The following is a 17,822-nucleotide window of genomic DNA, read 5'->3' on the forward strand; positions in this document are numbered from 1 at the left end:
CATCGAAAAGGAGAAGGTGAGAAATAGTTATCCCCGTACTATCGGCTGTATACTAATAAAGAATTAATCTCTACTGTAGCCTTTAATATTCTCAACAAAGCATCTGCATATATAATAAATAAATATGGTGATAATGAAGAACCTTTTCTCACATCAATTGTAGATCGAAAAGAACCAGATGAAAATCCATGAATTAGAATAAGAAGAGACACTAGGGCTGAGCACAGATCAGATTCATTGGATTGAGAAAAAAATTTTATAGATCGAATCCAATTGGATTGAAAAAAATTCAATCCACTGCCGATCGTTTATCATATATAAACCGTTTGAAATTGAAGTGAATGGTTGCAGCGAATTCGGATGGTTTGTATCGTTTGAGCTTCATTGTTAACCCAATATTGATTTTAAGTCCAATATTGATCCACTTAAGTTTATTTTTTTTTGATCAATTTAATACAAAAAAACTAAACCTTATAAGTTATAAAATTTGAATTTATTTTTAAATCTGTACAAAATAAAATAGAAAAAAAGATTTATTATCTGAAAGCCACTACATCTGAAAGCTTTCACTTTAGAATTATTTCAAACTGAGGTGCTTCCATGAATAATTCAACATTAATATTTTTTTGAATCTAAATAGATGACGAAATATTTTTTAGGATGAAGTATTGAAATCTAAACAATACCGTCACAAAATAAAAATGAGTTTGTAAAATACTACATCAGTTTGGTTCGATTTTATATGGGTTAAAAGTGTAGAAATCGAATCTGACTGTAAATAATCGATTTTTTATAAATTTCAATCCGATTCCATCCAATTTATATCTTTCAATCAATCGAAATCATGTTTATTGAATTGGATTAGGTGGGTTTTTCAGTTTCATTATTTGCTTAACCCTAGGAGACAATACAACCCTAAATCCAATCAATTCATACATATGAGAAACTAAACTAAAAGGAACTCCCATTGAACTCTATTATATGCTCTTTCCACTATATCCAATTTAATTGGCATATAAGTACGTGTGATTGAAACTCTATACAAGTCATACACAATTTGTTGGGCCATATTATATTATCCAAGATACTTCGGCTTTTTATGAAAGCACTCTACTCCAAACTTATCATATGGTGTATGACATGCTTCAATCTCTCTATTAAACTGAGTCTTTCCTTTCCATTTCAAAACTGGAAAAGCCACTTGATCCAAAAGTGTAATATGCTACTATAAAGCATAAATTTTGATGGACCCTAACAGGTAACGAGGGTTTTTAAAACCTCTATCTATATTTTATTTACGTCAAAGCAGTCTATTGCACAAAGAAGTCCAAACCAAGTAGTTATTAGTTGGCATTTGGTGCTAAGGATGGAACAAGAGAAAATGCATTAGCATCAAGCAATTTGTCAACTAATTATGGAAACAATGCTCATCCTTCACCGTTGCTATCCATCGATCCATAGAAGTCAAATTTGAGTTGGCCCAATTGTATAGGTTTTAGGAGACTAGTATGGGTGTTTGTCAAAGAAACCTTTAGGTTGCAATTAGCTACAATTTTTTTTATGAAGATTTCCACCTCTCGAGGTGGGATTAATTCAGGAGATCATAATATATAAGTTCATTACTATGAAAGCATTCTTTTATAGAAAATCATCAATAGAAATAGCCACACAAGCTGCATAAATATATATGGATTGGTCTCTTTGTCCTCCACATGAATATGAGAAGGTAGAGAAGATAATTGTATTTTGTTATCAATTGCCCTTGTTTTCAATAAAAGATTCCTTTAAGACATGTTTGGATCTCTTGACTAACTCTCCTTTAATTATACCATACATGGGAGAGACTTATAAAACGTGAGCAGTTGAGACAACACAGAGAGAGGACTTTTATCCATTAAGAAAATTTCAAGTCATAGAGTCCACAGAAAATGGGATATTGGAAATCGATTCTTAAAGATAGTTCAATATCTTCAATTTTTGGAAGTTTATGATCAGCAAGGCTTTTTTTTTTTTTTTTTTTCTGTTAATTTCTCTCTCATGATTACCTTTCTCGCATAAATACAGTTTCATGGAGACTTATTATTGGATAGTGCATTTAGGGCTTTTTAGATCATAATGATAAGATCCCAGATATTTCTGAAAAAATGGAGAGAAAAAATATATGATGAACGATATGATTTAGAGAGATTTTTATCATCATTTAGATGTACTCTAAAATGACAATTACAATAGCAAAGATTATTATGCAAATAGTTTACTAAAACAAACTCTTCTTTCTTACTTGGCAAATTTTAAAACCATAGATATTGTTGGAAATATTCAAATTGATTCATTATATCCTTACATTAATATTTTGTACGAAAGTTGAAAAGTATTTTCAACATCCTTTAATTATTTAATATTGAAGGAAAGATTTTGGTGCAGTCTTAAATTTGAATAGGTATTTTGTGGATCAATTAGTGTTTTTCTTAATTGTCTTCCATTGTAATTTAGAAATCTAGTAATAAAACAAATGAAATAGAAAATAAAGGAATCAATAAATAAATATATAATAGCTTACCCCAAAAAATAAAAAAAATCATAATAGCATTATAATAGCTTACCCAAAAAAATAAAAAAAATCATAATAGCATTAAATGTTGTTTCACTGTATCTTAATTATTCACTATTTTTGATAAAAAAAATCTTGATGTGCTTGATTTCTACTTTTTTTTTTAATTTTTTTATTAGAACATTAAATCTTGAAAATATTTTAAAATATTAGAAAACAAAACATATGACGCCATTGCTTTATTTCATGATTTTTGGTATCCTTTGATGATAAATTTAATAAAATTTTCAATTATATTATACACACCTAAGGTTTATACCTTAAATAGTTTATCTCGAAGTTAAAAATATAAGCAATTAAATCACAAACATGATATATTTGAATACGAGGCTAAAAGTTAATTTCCGTCAGTAAATACTAGAAGAAGACTAAAAAATTATTCTGACTTATCATTCGAAAAAATCACCATCAAGTTGTGATTATTGTAGTATTAAATATTAATTTTTTATAAAAAAATATTATTGATCACTCATCGTTTTATATGGATAATTTTTTTTACTATGTGGAAAAATATATCCCTACAATCTGCGAATCATAATGATATATTCATCTTAGAGGAGCCAAATCAATAATTATGGTTCCATAGATTTTTCATGTGACTATAATCGGTGCCTTTAAATATTTTTTTTCTAAAAATAAAAAATTAATTCACATTTAAGTATGGTATATGAGATGTTATGAGAATCATGGTAATTAATTTTTGATATATCTCCTTTGCGGTGAACAATGTTAAGTCGTTTCAAAACTTAAATCCATGTTTATTCTTGATCATTCACAACCATCATTCCACGATCGGATGGCTCTAATTAAATACCCATTTCTTGATTATATAATAGAAAAGCAAAAATGTGCAAAAACAAAAATCATGAATTCTAAAAATAAAATTAAAGAATTGGGAGAAAGGTAAAAAAAAAAAAAAAGTTACTGTTACTCAGTCTAAATTTCAGTTTTTAGTGTAAATGAAAACGCATCTATATACATATACATGTATTTACGCACTTTTCTTTAACTTTTATATTATTGTACGTGAAGCAATTTTGGCCTGCTTTACCTGCCACTTTTATTTAAAATAATAATTCCAATGGCTCCCTCAGCAGGAGAGTTCGAGGGAATTAAAAGGGAGGAATCGTATGATCTTCCCCAATTTTCTAATCATTATCGAGGCTTTTCAGGCTCTCCGATTGGGTAAGGGTTTTCTTCCCGTCGCCGCTGCCTTTGACTTCGTTTGCCCAGATTCTTCTCATCCCTTTTTTCTCTGAAATATTCGCGGATTTACCGTGAAATTTCAGTGAAATTTCTTTAAAAAAGGAGGAATTTTCGGAAGGATCCGGCAACAGGAATTCATAATTTCTCTGAATTTTCCGCTGAATTTTAAGCAGGGCCAGGTATTTTTCCACTGTTTCTCCCCTTTTTTTCTCCTCCTAATTTCCGCTCGTTTTTCCATTGTTATTATGTCTGAAATTATATTTTACTGTGAAAACGAGGCACAAGGAACTAACTTTCGAGCCTAGGGTTTAGGGTTTTTCGAAATCATGCTGCTTCTTAGGGTTTTCGAGCTCCCTCCCTCCATTAGATTCTCGGAGTATAAAATTCGCTCCTGTGGGACATTTTCTCTCCCTTTGTTCTTTGTATGTTGGGAAATCTGCAGACTCTCAAGTCTTTGGTTGCATAAATTTCTAAATTTTGCTTTTCTTTTCTCGTTTCTCTTCCAGATAAGAGCAGAGGGTAATAATTCCCCAAATAATACTGTAAAATTTAATTTTTGGGCATATGGAGGGAGGTCTGAGCCAGGAGCCATGGCAGCTGGGGAATCATCCGATGCCAAAACCATCCAGAGAAACCCAGTCCAACCGCAGCCGCCGGTGTATAGCATGCGATTGGTGACCTCTTCTGATGGAACACCGATGTATAAATCAATAAGCGGTAACTCTCCTCCTTCATACGCTGGAGGAGGGGGCGGTGGCGGCGATGGGAACTCGGTAGCCAGTGGATCGCATGGCCTCGGTGGCAGCACTGGAGAGCCATTCAAACGAAAGCGTGGACGGCCGAGGAAGTATGGGTCCAATGGTACCGTCGTCGTTCCTCTCACCACCGTGTCCCCGACCACAAGTGCCTCGGCTGTTCCACTTTCTTCCTCTGCTGCTGCAACTGCTGCAGCAGGAGCCATGAAGAAAGCAAGGGGACGGCCGCCGGGTTCCAGCAAGAAGCGGCAAATGGTAGCTCTGGGTAATCTCAATCTCCTCTTTCTCTTGCTACTTCCTATCCGGTTTGTTACGTCTTATGTTTTTGTCAGCTTCCCACGTTTTGGAACTTATGATGTTGCTGGTTCTAAGCTATTGAAACAAGGGATTATATTTCTGTTCGGCTTTTGCTTGTTGTTGTCTGACAGAAAGATGGGGTTTGATGGGTAGTGAGGGTTTAGGAGGGAGTTAATCTGCCTTGGTGTCTTACAGAAAGATGGGAGCTTTATGGGTAGTGAGTGTGTTGGAGGGAGTTTAATCTGCCAAAATAGAAAAGAAAGACTGTTTTGTTCTGGTAGAAACTGAGTTTATTTGGTAGTTCTGACATGCTGGAAGTGAGATGTGCAGAAATTACTATTGTGTCCTAGATATTGTTCCTGTGCCCGTTGAAGTTTTGGAAATTTAGAAATGATTGATCCAACAAAGGCTTCATGGATGTGTTCCTTAGCACTTAAAGTCTGTACTTCTAATAATGCATGATTTGGAAAGTCATGTTTGTTGGTCACTATTTCTTAATGCCCAATATTTGAGATGGCTTGACTTTGGCTTTTATATTAATGCAGTCTTCTGCTATCAAAGTACTGTTGATTTTCGTTGAAATTGTTGAATTTATTTAGATACTGTATCTAATTCTTGAAAAATCAAAACTTGGACTTTTATTTAATTTGTTATTGCAAATACAAGTTACATTATGTCCATATTGGGTAGAGGTATTGACTATCAGTTTTTGAAGGTTGTTTCTTGTTTTCATGTTTGATTGTGCATACCTTATTTGTAGATTTTTGTTTTTGAATTTAATTATTGGTATTGTTGATGACTCATCTATAGTTTCCATTAAATTTGCTTTTTCATGTACAGTATTAATTATTGTGAAAAAAATATTTTGCAGGATCAGCTGGGATTGGTTTTACACCTCATATTATTGCAATCAAGACCGGAGAGGTACTGATTTTTTTTCTCATGCATAATGACTCTCTTTTAAATGTCTGTAATGCATTTCACTGCTGAAGTTCGTCACAATTGAATTGAGTTCCTTATATAAAACCAAAAAAATTCTGTCCTGAATCAAAATCGGGGATTGGCTTTATGAATATTTACACCTTTTCTTTTTTACTTCTGAACCTATGCCATCACAAATTTTTGTTCTCAAGGTTTAAACTTATCTGTCATCATAATATTAACTACAGGGGCCTTATCAACTTTGAAACAGGGTGTTGTTTATCTGGTTAGTAGTTGTGTAAAGTCATGCTAAATATAACTAGGAAGCTCCTGTGAATGTTTGAAATTTTAATATATTTTATGTATCCCGACCCTTTATCAAGTGTTTGTCTAGAAATAGTTCTAGGCTAACTTTTTATTTGGGATAAGAAAAGAGTGGAACAAGAATAGTTATTCCTATTTTTATTGGACTCAGATTTTTCAGATTACTTTAGGCTGAGAGTGTCTTTGTCCATTAAAGGAAAAAGGTAGGTATGCATAAATAAAGGCTTTGTGGTAGGAATAGCTAATGACGGCTTTTCTCTTGAATGGATATGCCTGGTATAAGCATGATGAACTGGAACAACTGTTCCCTCTTTACATTTGTTTCTTAGAAGCTGTTTTTATTCCAAGCCTTGTGCTTGCTTTATTGCTGATTTTTAAGGCTGCCTTAGTGTATTCATTACTTAATATAATCAAATTTTTCAAAAAATTTTTCCTTGGTGTACTTGATGCACCTTTGTAATGAGTTAGCATTCAACATGAACATTTTTGTAAATCTTAATTATCTTACCATATTGCAATGATACTTTAACATGGTTTTGTGGCAAGATACTTTAGAATGGGTGAGAGCACATTTTTTCAGTCACTTTTATTCCTCTTCTAAGTATAATATCTTGCATAGATGCTCCTCTATTTGACTTTTCAGCCCCTAAACTAATTTTCTTATTATTAGGTAGCAGAAATAGTATCATAGTTTCATCATGCTTTCGATGTTCAATGTGATTGTTATGATGTATAGACGGGTCTCATTTATTTGCAATTTGTGTCACTTACGGATTGGCCCAATCTAGCCTTTTCTTCTTATGATCTTCCTTGATCAAGTCATCTCCCTTGACCATCTCTCTAACAACAGTGGGCCTCACCCAAAAAGGCTATCTGAAAAGTGTTATTTGAGTTTTTTGGCCTATATAAGTACCCAAGATTTATCTAGTATATTGCCGATGTAGGACTAAACATGCCCACACAGGCCCTCACACAATCTCCCTATTTAAGCTCTAGCATCCTCGCTAGATATTCAAATCCATTTAAATTAAATTACAAAGACCAATAATCTAATCACAAACACCATATTCAGCCGATGATCAACCTAAACGGGCCATGTTGTAGTCTCCCTTGGTCCACATAGACCATGGGCTATGTCTACTCTAATACCATTTATAACAACAAACCACCCGAAAGTGTTAGTCAAAAAGTTTTTATTTTGGTTCCTTGGCCCCGTATGAGTACCTAAGATCTATCTAGTACCTAGCCAGTGTGGGACTAAACAGACACTTGCATGGGTTCTCACAATCTTTTCCTCTTCCACCAAATTCTCCATTGAACCCAACGTCCAAAACCCTTTAACTCCTTTTGCACACCCCCCACCTGAAAAGAAACTCCCTTTGTTCAGTCGGTCTTATGTAGGGAGCCTATCTCATTAATAGCTTTAGCTGTTTTTCTGGGACAGGTTGCAATTTCTTTATTAATAGTGGTCGGGTACCAATAGGACTCAAGCTATATCAACTTATGCTGATGATAAAAGCCAACTTATGTTAATACCTCACAATATGTAATATACAGTGGCTAATGTGCATGCCCCTTGTGCCACTAGCCTGGCATAGTCCAGCATAGACGAGCACTTAAACCTTTGTTTCCCTCTCACCAACTTGCCTTCTAGGTCTCATGGCAAGCACCTACTTTATCTAAGTTGCCTATGATGGGAAGCTAGTGCTTGATTTTAGAGGGCCGATGTCAAATTGATAGTCTATTGTAAATATTTTCTTAATCCTTTAGTGGAGTCTTCCCAACTTAGAGATATGCTGATTTTCAGTCATCGACCCATTTTGATGGGAAGAGATCTTGGTGGTGATGGTGAGTATACTTTTGTTATTTTTTTCTCAATTTTTTTTTCTATTTCTTAGGATCATTGGGTGATGTCTTGCTAACAAGATGTAATAATTGGTTTTCCCTATGCACTTTTGACAAGTAAATAATTTTCATTCAACTAATGTGAAGCATTTTTGGTGAACTGGTTTATGTGTGAAAATTAAATTTTATTTTTGATTTGATGTGAGAAATAGCAGCAGAAAGTAAGAGGATAAAGTTTTGATGCAGTCAAAGAACGAGAGGAAGAAAATTGTGGATGTTACCATGTTTAAACACTCCAAAAAAAGAGGAAATGTGAGAATTATGTTACTCGATGGCCCTTTAAAGGCCACTTGGCTGACCAGTTGAATCCCATTGCTTTCTACTTTCAATAAGGATTTTCTTCTTAGTTGCAAAATGAGATGCTATTAATTGTTATAATGTGAGGTTTATTACTTTATGTAAATAAAAAGAGAAGAAAAAAGTAAACTTTAAAATATTTTCCCAAACGAGCAGACCATTAAGCTTATTATTTTAAGCCCTCAGTGAATTAACCCTAAAATGAAATGAACAAAAGAAGCAATATGTGCAGTACTTCTTCAAAAATTTAGCACATTACTCTTATGAGACCCATATGGGTGAAAATAGATAAACATAAAGAAAAATAAACCCTTTGTACCCAAAAAAAAAAAAAAACCCTAAAGGGCTCTTGATAAAAATTCTTAAAACTTTTGCCTTATGTGAAGTTATAGTTAGATCAATAAACCTCCTCTGTGTGTCAACTCATGGCAAGATCCATTAATCCAAGTAATGATTGAAGAGCTGATCACTGTATCAGTAGGGTGCAATCATATAGTTGAACATTCACTTGTATTATTTTCATGATTAAATTTCTTTTAAAATCAAACTCTCAGGTTCTTGAGTTTCTCCAATTAGATCATCATCCACCAGAAATTGTTGCTTCTAAATTTGTAAGATGTTCCTTTTGTGGACCTCTAGAATTTCCAGTTCCTTTTCTCTGGTGAATCCTGAGGCATCTGTACTTTCAGATCACTAGAGGTCTCTCTATAGGATTAAAATCATCTATCATCTCTTCAATCTTTTAAGATCAGCAAGTGAAGGCACATTAGAACACTTTCTGCCACCCAATGATCTAAATAGGTGCTCTGGTGGAAGGTTTCCACACACATGCTCTCTCTCTTTTCAATGTAAATTCTTGTTCTGGTGCCAATGCCATCTCAAACTTGCATAATCTTTCATGCTGATGCCACTGTAATTCAGATCTGGTAATCCAATTTTCCTGAAGATCTAAACTGATGGTAGATCTGCTTTGAGAAAACATTAGAAAAAAGGAAAGCATAGGGTGTTAACTGAGCTCACAATCAAGAAGCTGAAGATAGTCACAGGAGATCCACATGTTTTAGGGTCGAAAAATTCTTACTCCTTTCTTCTTATCTGAATATTATAACAATAATTTTCTTTTATGAGCAATGCGACCAACCAATCCGTTCCAGAAATAATTAGTTGGTGAGTGTCGGCATGTTTATGCCTTGTGGACTGGTACACTATTGATGTACAGGAGAAAAAATGTGCCATCTCAAGCTGGACCATTGTTGATTCAATGTGGAACAAATTATTGGCAAGTTCAAGTAATTCTAGTCAGTTTGTATCAGGGGCCTTTTCTATCTGCATGCTTTTTGTATGGTTTCAAAAAAGGAGGGATAAAAAGAAACAATGGTGAAGAGGAAAATAAAATAAATTGGAGAATAGAGGAACAAAGGCAGCTGAACCCGAGGTCTGTATTTGATGTGCCTATATTTCATGTTTACTGGAAAAACAAAATATTGTGGCATTTTTTCCCAGAGAATGTTACATGGGGGGCGATCAAGGAATAGATAGGAACTGTTGGTTAACAATTTTGAACATGCATGAATCAAGTAGTGTCTGATTCATCCATCCCATTTTTAATTTTAGAATCTATTTTTCTGTTTTGCATCAAAACCACGCTTTCAAACTTGTACATATAAAAGTGTAAAGAAAAAGAATTGTGAAGGTTTTTAAATATATTACTTGTTCTAACAAACTTGTACCTAACCATGACATTTATATGCGCACGTGCCACTCCAATAGCTTACCAGCATGCAGCATGGGTATGTCCTGATGCTCGGCATCCTGTGGCTTGCATGTGTGCTTGCAAGTGCCAAGCACTGGCATGGCATATGGCATCACATACCAGTTTTCTAAATGCAATGCATATGATAGCTAAGAGGAGACATACTTGGTGGATGCATGTGATCCTGTCGACCACTGAAACGCTTGAGAGGAGGAAGAGAGGATCAGAAGGTGTTCATCTCCTTGATAAACTGTTATGTAATGGGGGTGGTGAATCACATTGGATAAATTTGCTGAGGAAAAGTTCCTTTTTTTTTCCCCAACTCATATAATGGTGAGTGAAATCCAAATGGCCAGTGAATAGGAGCCCAATCAATGGCCAAGATTCTTTCCTTCTAAGTGGACTGGAGGAGAATGCATCAGGTTGCTTAGGCACGGAGACACACCACAAGGATTTGCATTATATATGGTAGTTTTTTAATTATTAATATAAAAGAAATGTCTATTTTGACTATCATATGATGCCATAAAAATGGTCATAACATGTATATAGAATTTGTTATTTTATAGGACATTAATGTAATAAAGGTTCTCCAAAACTGTTAAGAAGGCCTCTATTTTTGAAACCATGGGTCTATCCTTTGGTTTGCCCAAAGAGATGTGATTAGTCAAATGACTGAATAAAACTGAGAGATCCATTCCCACAATCCCTTGGCACCACACCCTATAATCATTGGACCATCTCACAAAATATTCTCACCAACATATGTGCCACGTCTTCTTCCATTGAAGTCTATCATGGCGGGCATATTGAGTGTTGTGAGACATTGCCACCGAACTATGCATTTCCAGTTTATGCATCTCTCTCTCCCCCCAGGCCCGCCCCCCCCTCCGTGTATGTGCTTTTGTGCCAGCACCATAGATATAGTTTTTATCCCTCCCCTTTCAGTCTAAGAATCCTAAACAGACCCAATAAACTCACCTCTGAATGCTAGCGCACCATGTTGGGAGCCTGTGGTATATAGAGGTGGTTCTTTTGGGGAAGTTTATCTTTTCTTATAGGTTGTCTGTTCATTTAAGTTTTCCATACTTCTGTTCATTATACTTTGATCCATGAGTCAATAGCAAATAGATGGTATAAGGGTTACAGGTCTTGCAGGTTAAGTTCAATGTTGATTTTGAATTTTCACAGCTAAATCTGCAAAAAATAAATTGATATCAACTAATACATTTTTAATGTTTCAGGATATTGCATCAAAAATTATGGCATTTTCGCAGCAAGGACCACATGCTGTTTGCATTCTTTCAGCTAATGGTGCTGTTTCAAATGTGACTCTTCGTCAGGCAGCAACATCTGGGGGAACGGTAACTTATGAGGTTTGTAATTTTAGAAACTTGCAACTGATGATACATATTAATCTGCATGGTACAAGAGAGTTGTGTTTTTCAGAATTCAAGCTGTTTGTGTTTCCTTGACAAAAGTCTAATTATCTTTGTTTAGTTGATGTATTCCCACATATATTGAGCATACCAATTAAAAGCTGTGCATGTAACTGGATTATGAGTCCAGTAACTATCCTTCATTCGGGTGGAAATGCAGCAATTTGGTCTTTGTGCTGCTGGTGAATGATCTTTTTTTAGTAATTGTAGAATTGTGCGCTTCACTAATGAAGTATCATGGATACGAAATTTATGCTTTTGACCAGTTAACTTTTATTAGTTGTTGGTCACAATTCACTTCCAATCATTGATGCCTTGTGGTCAATATACAGGGTCGATTTGAAATCTTGTCACTCTCTGGCTCATTCATGCTGTCAGAGAATGGTGGGCAGCGTAGCCGAACAGGGGGACTGAGTGTGTCTCTGGCTGGTCCTGATGGTCGTGTCTTGGGCGGTGGAGTGGCTGGGCTTCTAACAGCGGCATCTCCTGTCCAGGTCATTCTCAGTTCATATTAGGGTTTCCAACATCTATCTTGGTTGGGGTTAATAAATTTACTCCACATAAGTTCAGAACTTATGTGTAATATGTTGGCTTGATCCAGTTAATGTTACAGAATGAGAAAATGTTCCTCAGAAAAATCTTTTATAGCACATTCTTCATATCTTTTCACAAGTTTAACCTTCATGTATTTCTAATTAGTTTTGTTTATTTCCAGAGCAAAAAATTGATCTCTTCTCTGGATTTAAATGAATTTCCTATCTCACCTAAATGATCAAAACAGTTTTAAAATCCCTGTCCATGTTCTCCCGCAGATCATTATTGCTAGTGCATGTAGCAAAATCTAATGTATATTTAGCATGTGCTTTAAATGTTAAATATAGTATAAAGCTGTATGAAAGGATTGCGTTTTAATGATTTACACAAGATGATGCTAAACAAAAAATGCTGTTTTATGTAAGGTGTTCTGACATGTTGATCAGATTTTGCATTCTGACAAACTTTATAAATAATGCCTTATACGCTCTTCCTTCAGCAAATTTCTTTTCTCAATGGTATGCAGGTGGTAGTGTGCAGTTTTATTGCCGATGGGCAGAAAGAGACAACTGAAGTGAACCCCTCAGAACCTGTATCTGCCCCTGGAAAGCTTGCTGGTCCTTTTGGGTTTTCACAGGGCATACTGGACGAGTCCTATGACGATCCTGGGAGCTCACTCAACCAGAACATTGGTGCTTGCGATAACAGCAACCAGCAGGGCTTGTCAAACATGCCATGGAAGTAACTGCAGTTTGCACCCTCTGTAACTTTGATGCTTAAGATTTGTCGAAACGACTTTTTCCTGTTGTCTTCTTTTCAATGTAACCTAATTTATACCCTTTGTAACCATAAATCAGAAATCCGAAGTCCTTTATCTCATCTTCTATAATGTATACTTACATATTGCTCAGCCGGGAACAGTTGCTGGTGACCTCCCTCACCCCCCTCAAATATAGATGCTACCAACTTTATTGCGCATCATGTAAAAGGATGGAGTACAGAGAAAATTGTAGCTCTTGTTTGGTCTATGTTCCGCACCCCACCTGAGATGTATCACTGGGGTGTTGTTTAGTTATATGTGACTGAAGATGTATATTATCTGACAGTTATTCATCATGCTTGGCAATGTTCTGCTTTATCTCATTGAGATCTGTTCGATAAGAGGTCTCTCTCTCACACAATATTAATTTTGGAAGTATAGGTGTTCAGCTTGCCCACAGTCCGGTAATTTTTTTCACTATCTGAATGGAATTGGTGGTCGTACCTCAGCATTGCCTTGCGAGAAAAGAACTTTTGAGAGAGAGAGACCTGCTATAATTATCCAAGTTCAAATCTCTAGAGATACACCATTCAAGAACTGAACCTGGAATCTCTGGTATCTAAACGAATGAGTGATCAAAGAAATTATAATGCCATGGTGAAAGAATTTGGATTATTTTGCTCACTAAGCGTTTATTAAAGATTCCTTTTGAAATATAAAGAAATTATAATGGTATGGTGAAAATATTGGGATTATTGTGATCACAAAGCATTTATTAAAGAATCCTTTGAGATATAACCAGTGAAAATAGGAGCGTAAGATCTTGGATGTCCGTGAATTTTGTGAAATTTTTTTATTAAGTTTGAACTACTGCCAGCACTTCGAGTAGTTCAAAACTTAAAATTAGAGTCTTTTTCAAGTGACACCTTAAAAATAATATCATCAACATGCCGACCTTGACTTGGTGTTGTAGGTTGACTGATCCCCATTGATTCGATTAGATGGAATATTATTTTTCTTCTTATTTATACTGTCAAGCCTTTATCTGAATTCAGAAATTATATGTTAGGATCGTGAACAAATACCTTTCTATGGTAATCACCATACTATACTTCAGTGACGATAAATTGGTATTAGTTGGTAACTACCTCATAGTTTTTTTTTTTTTTTTGGTAAACAGTGGTGCCAGTGGCTATATATTAATAAAATAGAAAGAGTACAAGTATGAGTGGCTAATTACATAAGAAGGTACGTAAAGGGTCAGAACGTCCTGCAATCAAAATATAAGCAGGAGCAATATAAAGAAGGAACAAAGAGGAAAGGACAGAAGCCCAATAAACAAAAGGAGCATCTGTATAGTTACAGAGATACAAGTTATGAAACAGCAAATACAGGAGTGATGTTAGTACTAGTTGTAACTGTTGATAACAGCAGTGAAGTATGTATGAAGTCAGTATTGCAATGCAGAACTTGTAGTCTTCTATGCTGAGTATAGGTATGAAGTAAGGCAAGCATCTGCTGTAGAGTATCAAATATTGAAGTCGTCCATGGAGAATATCAATAGAATAATTTCCTGGCTTCCATGGCTTAGACTGCATATATAAACTAAGAAAAATTCCTTTGATAAAGTTCAAATATGAGGTTGCAGTGTCCAAACCTCTGATTTCAGATAATATATTCCGCAAATAACAAGTATAGGCAGAAAGAGCTCTCGGATGAGCAACAGCAAGATAACCCTGTAGAATGCAGTGAACATAGGATACAAAAGCGGCCAAAAAGAGAGAGGAATTAAATGGACATGCAGACTTAATGGGTAATGAGATTATCATGAGGATGAAAAACTGCCTGTCATATTGTATGTCTTTGTAGTATATATAATAAGCTGAGTGAACTGTGAAGAAGGACCGAGAGATTAAAACTTTCAGGTTTATAATGAGAAGGAACCCATAACACTGTGAACAATATGCAGGAGCCATTAGACCATGAAGTAATAAATAAACTCCAATAGTAGTTTATAAGTATTATAACAGTAACCTTTTTGGAACAAGCTTGCACCACAACCTGTGTAAGAAGATTAGTACCAAATAAACAATGGAAGCCATGGTTAGAGGAATCTGAAACGCTTCTGGGTAAGAATCGAAACCATCTGCACAATTCATTTGGGTGCATTTCTCATGTTGGTGTATATTCCATTGCTTATTTTCAAAGCAACAGGATGGTGGCATCTCATTGGAATAACTAATGGGCTTATATTGGGTGCACTTCTCATGTTGGTATATATTCCATGGCTTGTTTTCAAAGCAACAGGATGGTGGCAACGTATTAAAATAACACATGGACTTGATGCTGGATGACCTTCTAATTCTATTACTCCGATAGCTAGCTGGATGAACCATGAGCTAGATTTGACTGTTAATAGCCAGTGGAGGAGGATTTTATATGTTCTTTGTTGATCTCTTACTATAAAATTTGAGAGTGAGGCCTTTCTGAATGGTAACTGCTGTGAGCTTGAGGAACTGACCATTAAGTTCCTTATATTATTTCCCTCATGTTGGCCATGAGTATGTTTGGTTCAGTCTGCATGACTGATTTCAACTAAATATATGAATCTGTGTATACACCTGGACAAAAGTTTTCCTTGACTAGATCTAAAGTGACAGAGCAGCATTAATCTTATAGTTAGATATATAAACACCAGAGAAAGGGAAATTTGATAGAGTGTTTGATTGGAAAGTCTTTTCTCCTGAAAATGTTGAGGGTCTTGCATCTAAGAAGAAGTGCTGATATTTCAATTTACATTATAGATATAAGATTTTTACACTAGGTAATTCATTTCTTAAACTACTATATTGTTGGTTATTCTGGTCACTGATCTATTGGCATTTGTTATTGTATCATTCACAAATATATGCATGTATGCACGACTGCACGCACACATGCATGTATTTATGTATGTGCATTTATTTGGTCTATGTTTACCAAAATCCATAACATCAGTTAATGACGTTAATTCTTTTGGCAGTTAATACATGATTCCGAGGGAAAAAAAAAATTAGCATGTTGATCATGACAGCCATATCGGGGGTTACAAACTTTAAAAATTGCAATTACCTCGTTCTTTTTTCACTCTTGAATTCCTTTTTCTTACGGGGTTCGGGGAAACAATATTGGTTTAACACAGGGGGCGGCTTAACACATAAAGAGGTCTAAAGCTAAATAATAAAATAATTTTTTTTATTAAAATTTATATAAATTTTTTATTAAAATTTTATTTTTTTAATTTTTAGATGTAAAATTTTTAATTAAATTTTTATAATCAAGTTCTTCTAATATTTTTTTTTTTCAATTGATAATATAACCAATCTATTCAATCTTTTTTGAGATATTGTTGATTTTAAGTAAGATTTCAAATTTAAAAAAAAAATCTACAAATGAGAAGCAAATGTTAGAACAATAAAAAATCTGATTGTTGAATGCAAATGTTAGAAAAATAAAAAAATCTGATTGTTGAATGCAAAGGTTAGAACAATAAATTTTAAATTAAATAAAAAAATTTGTAAAGGTTAAAACAATACTATCTGATTATTGAATGCTGATTGCAAATGAGATGAATAATCAACTGAAACTGATTACCTTATGTAGAAGTACAGAAATCAGAAAATATAAGTTGGAATCTTAGAATTTTTCTACTAAGGAGAAGAGCAAAGAAAATAGGAAATGAAGAATTGAGAAATGAATATTATAAATTAAAATAAAAAATTAATTTTATAAAAAAAATATAATCGTTAAAGCATTGATTAATTGAAAATTGATACACAACTAGAAAAGTGAGAGAATTAAGGAAGACAGGTGGCAGTATCTCGGTCTCTCGGAAAGCCCCCAAAAAAACCACGAGCCTCTTTATTTCTTTCAACGCCTACTGCTCAAAAAAAAAAAAGGAGCCCGCATGGAGACTCAGCCCTTCGCCCCTTCCTTGCCACTGGGTTAGAAGCCTGGAACCTCACCGGATGGTCGGAGATGCCCCGTCGCCCCTGAAGGCCTCTGTTGCCGCCGTCGTCCCTCAAGGCCTCCGCTGCCACCGTCACACATTGCCCTATCGCCCTTCAAGGCCTTCGTTGCCATTAGATGGATCAGCATCCTCTCCATCGATGGCACTGCCGTCTGCGCCTCCGACGGCCTCCTGGTCTCTTTTCGTCGTCTCACCTTCTTCGCAAGATCTTTCGACGATCAGGCGGCGGCAGCTACCAGATATTCCTCTAGCGGATCTTCAGTGGCCTTCGATGGACATTCCTCCAGCAGGAGCCTGAAGCAAAGGCTTTGATGGCCTTACCCTTCAGCCAGCTTTGGTTGTATATAAGAATATATGCAAAAACTCATCTAAAATATTTTTTTTGTATTTATATTTCATTGTCTATTCTGTTGACAAAGTTAATCTAGTTCTTCTAAGTGATGGGATAAATCCATGCAATTCTTTCAAATAGGATGTTTGAGTTTGGAATATTCATTTTTGATCCAAAAGGATCATCGAACTCAATATGGACTACTTTGACCACTATGGTAGAGCTGAAAAGGATCCAAGAACAAGATTTGCTACATCGAGAAATTAATTCGTAAACTAAATTTTCAAAGACCATAACTTGTCTGATTTCGATGATCTTTTTTTTTTTTTAATCAAATAATTTTTTAAGGTTTACTATATGATGCCCCCCGATAAGGGGGCGGCACCCTTAGCAATTAGGGTGAAATTATTTGACCAAGCATAGTGTCTAATTCAAGAAGAACCTACAAAGTGACAAAAGGTGAAGTTGATATAGAAGTTAAGATCTATCTCTTGAAGAGTTTTAGCTTTTTCTAAATTATTTTTACAAGATATATTTATTTTAGATAAAAAAGTCTCATTAGAACTAAAAAGAATCCTATCCAATTTATGTCTGGACGAATCTCCTTATTATAAATAAAAATTATGTACCTCATTTTTAATCAATGAAAAAAATAAAAGACAAAGAAAAAGAACTTGATC

At 34.9% G+C, this 17,822-nt stretch overlaps 1 protein-coding gene across 2 annotated transcripts; it reads left to right on the plus strand.

Moving 5' to 3' along the window:
• Positions 1-3,677: 3,677 nt before the first annotated feature.
• On the plus strand, positions 3,678-13,158 carry LOC105052841 (AT-hook motif nuclear-localized protein 10). Of its 2 annotated transcripts, XM_073244558.1 has the most exons (7): positions 3,678-3,796; positions 3,900-3,996; positions 4,324-4,837; positions 5,741-5,793; positions 11,314-11,445; positions 11,841-12,002; positions 12,569-13,158. In XM_073244558.1, the coding sequence occupies exons 3-7, from the start codon at positions 4,408-4,410 to the stop codon at positions 12,785-12,787; spliced, it is 996 nt and encodes a 331-aa protein (XP_073100659.1). In that variant the 5' UTR covers positions 3,678-3,796; positions 3,900-3,996; positions 4,324-4,407; the 3' UTR covers positions 12,788-13,158. The 2 variants fall into 2 exon arrangements, with proteins under 2 accessions (XP_073100659.1, XP_010932097.2); XM_010933795.4 differs by lacking the exons at positions 3,678-3,796; positions 3,900-3,996 and adding an exon at positions 4,120-4,210.
• Positions 13,159-17,822: the final 4,664 nt, after the last annotated feature.

Source organism: Elaeis guineensis, chromosome 10 (genome assembly GCF_000442705.2).
Source record: "Elaeis guineensis isolate ETL-2024a chromosome 10, EG11, whole genome shotgun sequence".
Lineage (NCBI taxonomy): Eukaryota > Viridiplantae > Streptophyta > Magnoliopsida > Arecales > Arecaceae > Elaeis > Elaeis guineensis.